At 46.1% G+C, this 6,863-nt stretch overlaps 1 protein-coding gene across 1 annotated transcript in view; it reads left to right on the top strand.

Annotated features, from left to right (window-relative positions):
* LOC308309192 (bridge-like lipid transfer protein family member 3B) overlaps window positions 1-4,975 on the top strand; it is a gene marked incomplete at its 3' end in the record, with an annotated part of 115,509 nt that extends 110,534 nt beyond the window's left edge. The window contains 5 exon segments of the mRNA XM_080754682.1: window positions 655-702; window positions 1,767-1,875; window positions 2,631-2,821; window positions 2,823-2,864; window positions 4,847-4,975. Of these exon segments, the coding sequence (XP_080610808.1) occupies window positions 655-702; window positions 1,767-1,875; window positions 2,631-2,821; window positions 2,823-2,864; window positions 4,847-4,975 (519 nt within the window).
* Between the last annotated feature and the right edge of the window lie 1,888 nt (window positions 4,976-6,863).

Below are 6,863 nucleotides of genomic sequence, written 5' to 3'. Positions count from 1 at the left end.
GTGTCTGTAGCCACTTTTCCTCAGCGTTTTGCCATAGCAATATGTGTGTTTGCGTAGCCATATTACATCACCAATTACATCCTAGACCTATATTCTAGTCTTTTTCCTCAGCGTTTTGCCATAGCAATGTGTGTGTGTGTGTGTGTAGCCTGTATTACATCACCAATTACCAATTGAAGACGTTATGCAAGTACGACCACCGCTCACTTCACATTGGGTGTGATTTTTCAAGTTACTTAACAGTACAAACACCTACAAGGAGACAAAAACTTAAAGAAAAAGGAGTAACAGACCATTTAGACCAGTGGTCCTCAAAGTGGGGTCCAGGGACTCTCTGGGTTCCTTTTGGGAGGTCTAAATCGACCCTTAACAAGTCTGTAACTCTGACAGTATACAAATGGACCCTTACGGGTCCATTTGGTTTCATTTGTATACTGTCAGAGTTAAGGGGAGACCTTGACATTTTCAAGTTTGAGAACTACTGATTTAGACCAAAATGCAGGTTTAAATGAATTCTGCAATGCAATGAATCTGCTCTATCAACAATTTCAACAGGATTTTCATTGTATCACGATATATACGATATCTCTGAAAAGGCATATTGTGGAGACATTGTATCCTCTTAACGATATTTATTCCCTTTTGGCCCCGCAGGTGTTGCCCATGGAGATCATCGTCGGGGACACACACCTGGACATGAAGGTCAGCACACACACACACACACACACCTGGACATGAAGGTCAGCACACACACACACACACACACACACACACACACACACACACACACACACACACACACACACACACACACCTGGACATGAAGGTCACACACACACACACACACACACACACACACACACACACACACACACACACACACACACACACACACACACACACACACACACACACACACACACACCTGGACATGAAGGTCAGCTGTCCTCCTGTTCATTCTATCTCCTATAAATAAAGGCAGAAAAAGCCCCCCAAAAAAGTAGATTGTAGATCTGCCATTTTTGAAAAGTCGTGACATTTTGGGGCACATCTTTGAATGTATCTCAAATATTTGTTCTGGGGGTCCCTGGAACAAAATATTTTGAGATCCGTGGCCAAATCCATATATTTGGAGGTCCTTGACATTAAAAAAGTTTGAGAACCATTGACATAGAAACACACTGTAGGTTTTCCGTGAGTAATCAATAGAAAATAAGTCATTTTGGGGGTGAACTACTCTTTAACACACTGGGTGCCCCTAGATTGAGCCCCATTTATCCCCTCTCGCTGCCCAGGCCCCACCACCATTCTATTGAATACGGCCCTGCTGCGTCAATGCATGCGTCATGACCTCACTTGGTCACATGACCGCAGACAGGATGTTGTTGTGTAACTTACTGTATGGACCAGTGTTGATCATAGCTGTTCATTGCCGATCAAAAGTTGGTCATTTTGCCGCACCCCGCCACAGTTTTAGCCATAAAACAAACATCAGAGATAAAGGGCGTTAAAGATGGGGAAATGCATTGGATTATATGGAGAAAAAACGGCCGCGCGATGCTCTCAGCGTCGATTCGAAGCGACCCGCGGTGAATGGGCTGCATCCAGGCGTAGCCCCGACCTAACGGTGAGATTTAAATTTAATACTGTGAATACAGTAAACGCGTCAAAAACGTTGTGGGCCTCCAGCGACATCAAAGAGTTTGACGCCGTGGGCACCCGCTGAGTTAATGGGTTTCAACAAACACAACGTGTGTCTCCCACAGGACGACGGACCACGTGAGAACCCCTCGGACCCGGAGCCCTCCCCCATCAGCGTGCACGTGGACAGTCTGGTCATACACAGACGAGACGACGGCTCCTTCTCTATAGGAGGTGATGCACGCACGCACGCACGCACACACACACACACACACACACACACACACACACACACACCACACACCACATGCTTACACCTCCAACCACTGTTTCATTTCATAACTGGTCCTGCATAGACGTCGTCCAGATCAGTGGTTCCCAATTTTTTTTGTCTCAATATTTATCTCAATATTTATTTAATCCGAGGCACCCCTACATTATAATTCTCACTCCCAGCACCTTATATTTATAGCATATCATCGTTGTCGGGTGGAAACCTTGTATGTCCAAAACCGTTCGTTTTGTATTTATCATCTATAATATGTACTAAACTAGTGAAAACAGCCGATCTACAAGCACACAACGCCTCGCATTGCGTTGCGTGCTTGTAGATCTGCTGTTTTCACTAGTTTTGTGTGACAGTCTTGTATGATGAAGCAGGGCTTTGCTTTACCAAAAGACGTACACATTTTGAAACTTGGAGATACGAGGTTTCTGCCCGGCAGTGACGATATTTTAGTGATTATGTTGCGAGGAAAACGTTGAGATAACAGCCATTTTGGTTAGAACTGACTGAAAATAACTTGGTACTTCAAGTTTAAAATGATACTAAATATTTTATCAAGTGTCCAAATAAATTCCAAATTATCAAATGATCTCGCGGCACCCCTGGACTGCCGTCACGGCACCCTGGGTGCCCCGTCACCCACTTTGAAAACCCCTGGTCCAGATGTTAAGCGGCTCACAGCTACTCCCTCTTGTGGTCTCAGTGGAGAACAACGGCCCGGCGGCAGAGGACAAAGCCAGGACGGACTGCGACGACGGTGGCGACGGCGCGTTGAGGCTGAGTGACAGCTCTCTGAACCAACCGCAGACTGACGGCCTGCTGATTGACACCTCTCTGAGCCCGGTCCCCGAGGCCGTGGCCGTGGTCTGCACCCTCCCCAAAGCCACGCAGACCCCAACCCCTCCCCCTCCTCCCCTCCGTGTCCAGCAAAGAGAAGGTGAGGAGCACGCCTACACAGCCGCGACCGCGGTTTTCCCAGTGAACCTGAGCACAAGGGTGGGGGCCTGGGAGTGTGGGGAACACCATACCACTGACTATTGCCATCGATGGAGAGGTTATAATATAGCTTTATGTAATGAGAGGCACTCTTGCCGAAGAGACTCGTCGCCAATTGCAAGATATTTAAAAGTTATTTGGGGCCATGATGATAACCCCTTCTTCCCTTTATTAGACTAAGGATTTATATTGTCTGTGTTATTGTTTACAACCACAATTATTCACGTGTGGCTAGATCGCGGTTCCACTAGTTTTACTAGTAGGCTAGTGTAGGCCTTTTCAGAAGTTAATTTAATGTTTTCCATTTAATTATTTCCTTTATCCTCATCTAATCTTGCGCTAATGCACACAACTGTTTTCACCAGGTTTTAAGGCCTAGTAGGCTTTTCAGAAGTTAATTTAATGATTTCCTTTATTGTCATCTTGCGCTAATGCACGCAACTGTTTTCACCAGGTTTTAAGGCCTAGTAGGCTTTTCAGAAGTTAATTTAATGATTTCCTTTATTGTCATCTTGCACTAATGCACGCAACTGTTTTCACCAGGTTTTAAGGCCTAGTAGGCTTTTCAGAAGTTAATTTAATGATTTCCTTTATTGTCATCTTGCACTAATGCACACAACTGTTTTCACCAGGTTTTAAGGCCTAGTAGGCTTTTCAGAAGTTAATTTAATGATTTCCTTTATTGTCATCTTGCGCTAATGCACGCAACTGTTTTCGCCAGGTTTAAGGTCTTATTTTTTTATTTATTTTTGTGCTTAGGTTCACTGGGAAAACCGCGGTCGCTACACAGCCACGTGCACACATAAGACCCTTTTAGACTGCAGCTTTAGCGCCACACAACATCACACCACACAAAATATCTACATGTTCAACTGCACAAAAGTCCCCCTATCGGTAAGAAACAAATCTATTATCATGTATTACAACTATATCCTGGTGGTCTAAATGAAAAGTCAGTGAGTGATCATTCATTATGAAGTGTTTTGGCCCTGTTTGGCCTAGCTCAGACCTACTCTAGATTGGATACTTTTTAGTACCACGTTTAGTACTGCTTTCACACCACTCTACCCAGGTCCTTGTTGTGGAAAACCTGGCACAAGTGGGCGGTGTGGTGTGGAGTGGTGTTGGGCCATGTCAGTGGAAAAGTGGCTATAAAGTGCCCTCTCCAGACCACGAATGCAGTTTTTACCATGGTGAAAGAAATGCAAATGCCCCCTCTTTCCATGTCATACCTGTAGGCAGCATTCAAGAGAATTGTCTTGTCCAAACTCTCCTGAACTTGAATGCAGCATCTTATGTTGAAAGAATTGATGATTATGCTTAGTTCAGTGTGGTATCACGCACCGAAAATAGCAGACCTCCAAGCGAGAGGGCGCTGTGAGCTTGGAGGTCTGCTGTTTTCCATATTTCCACCAAAAGGCAGTTTTAGAAATGTCAGCCCCTGCCTCTCTAACATTCTCTGCACGTCCCTTATCCTGGGTGCGGAACCAGGTGTGGTTATTTCAATAAAACCATTGTTGGAAAATGGAAATAAGGCATTTCATTTCTTTATTCTATGTGCACTGTGCAGTGTGCATGAAAGGATATGCTATTCATTATCTGGGTTAAGCAGGCAGTGGACCTAAAGCAGAAAAACATTAAAAACTATATAATGCAATTGTTTTTGCTAATATCGTGAGTAATATCGATATCGAGGTATTCAACAACGTTATCGAATATTGAAGGTTTTCCTAATATCGCCCAGGCTTAACGCACGCACGCACGCACGCACGCACGCACGCACGCACGCACGCACGCACGCACGCGCGCACGCACACGCACACACACACACACACACGCACACACACGCACACACGCAAACACACAGGTTCAAGTCTTTTCCACTAATCTTGGTCACCTTTTCTTTTGGGGTTGTTTGTTCAGATGCTGATGGAGGAGAACGAGTGTCTGAAAGTGGAACTCTCCAGAGCCAAGATGGCGCTGGCCGAGGCCCAGATGGAGAAGGACTCACTTCTGCACCGCATGAAGAGTCTCAAGATCAACACCAGCTAGGGTCAGGGTTAGGGTCAGGGTCAGGGTTAGGGTCAGGGTCAGGGTCAGGGTTAGGGTCAGGGTCAGGGTCAGGGTCAGGGTCAGGGTCAGGGCCAGGGTCAGGGTCATGGTCAGGGTCAGGGTTAGGGTCAGGGTCAGGGTTAGGGTCAGGGTCAGGGTCAGGGTCAGGGTCAGGGTTAGGGTCAGGGTCAAGGTCAGGGCCAGGGTCAGGGTCAGGGTCATGGTCAGGGTCAGGGTCAGGGTCAGGGTTAGGTTCAGGGTCAGGGCCAGGGCCAGGGTCAGGGTCAGGGTCAGGGCCAGGGTTAGGGTTAGGGTTAGGGTCAGGGTCAGGGTCAGGGCCAGGGCCAGGGTTAGGGTCAGGGTCAGGGTCAGGGTCAGGGTCAGGGTCAGGGTCAGGCTTCTCTCTGTCCGCAGGCGCCGGGAGGCAGCATTAGCAAGCAACGTGGCTGTTTTTTTTTTGTTGTTGTGTGGATTATTTTCTTTTTTCATTTTTCATTTTTTTTTTTTTTGCTAACTCATCCTAGGCGACGTCAACAATTTGGCGGTCGGGCGGGGGAGGGAAAAAGTCTCTCAAAGCCCCAGTTCACCCAGATTTATTTTTGCCAGCGCACAACTTTGACACTTTTTTACGCAGCCCCAGCGCAAAGCAATGAACGCAGACTCTCTCGAGTGTGACGCGATCGTTCTGTGTGTTTTCAGTTTGTCTGTCTGTATCTACGTTTTAAAAGATACAAAAGGAAGGAACTAAAACGATATCCCTCAGTTCCTTTCCTCATGGCCGAGACGGGAGCGAAAGAACATCGAATGTCATATCTTCAGAGGAATGTCTTTACGAGAAAAAAAGAAAGAAAAAAGTGACTTATTTTGCACTGCACTGTAATGTAACTTAATGTAATTTAACGCTTTCATATCGGGGAGGGGGGGGAAACGACAACATCTAGTGTAGAGTGTACAGTAGGCCCACGTGTATAAGAATGTGAACACGCATAGCGCAAAGAGTTGTTTTTTTTCTACAGACATTGTTTATGCTGTGCGTGCGTGTGCGTGCGTGTGTGTTTGCGTGTGCAGCCAGAACAAGCATTTCATTACAGTGAATAAATGAACTCGTACGCGGTACGAGTCACATTCCGTTCCGTGGCTTTTTAGCGGCGGTGTGCTCCCAAAAAGTTCAGTTGCACAGACTTTCTTTCCCCCTATTTTTCTACGTGTAAATAAATAGCTTTAGTGTGCAGCACTTTGAAAACCTGGGCACTGTCCGCTCCCTCCAGTCCCGTAGCTTATAGTCGGGGGACTTAAGGATATCTCGCGCTAATCAGTCTAAAAGCGCGAACTTTTGCACAGATGTAGCTCAGGGCATGCTCTAATGATTTAGCTAGGGCGCCCGAGTCGGCAACCTTCGGGGTCGCCACAGCGGCCAAATCAAGTTGGGCTCCCATTGACTTTCTATACAGGAGGAAAATACCCAGAAAAACATTTTTTTTCTGGGTATTTAAGTAGGATCTGAGGGGTCTAACTAGGGGTTTGTCATCATGCTGAATCCATTGCAAGCATTTGTTTTGCACAAAAAACATTCCTTGGGCTAGAAATGGCATCAGAAAACGATGCATGTATGGGTAAAACTGATGACTCATCACTTTTCATCACTAAACCATTGTTTTCTTGAGCCATTTGTAGCCCAAGGAATGTTTTTTGTGCAAAACAAATGCTTGCAATGGATTCAGCATCATTACAAATCCCTAGTTAGACCCCTCAAATCCAACTTAAATACCCAGAAAAAAGTGTTTTTCTGGGTATTTTCCTCCTGTATAGAAAGTCAATGGGAGCCCAACTTGATTTGGCCGCTGTGGCGACCCTGAAGGTCACCGACTCGGGCGCCCTAGCTAAATCA

This window comes from Nannobrachium achirus, assembly GCF_963921795.1.
Source record: "Nannobrachium achirus genome assembly, chromosome: 23".
Lineage (NCBI taxonomy): Eukaryota > Metazoa > Chordata > Actinopteri > Myctophiformes > Myctophidae > Nannobrachium > Nannobrachium achirus.
This window is presented reverse-complemented; position numbering and strand designations above follow the sequence as displayed.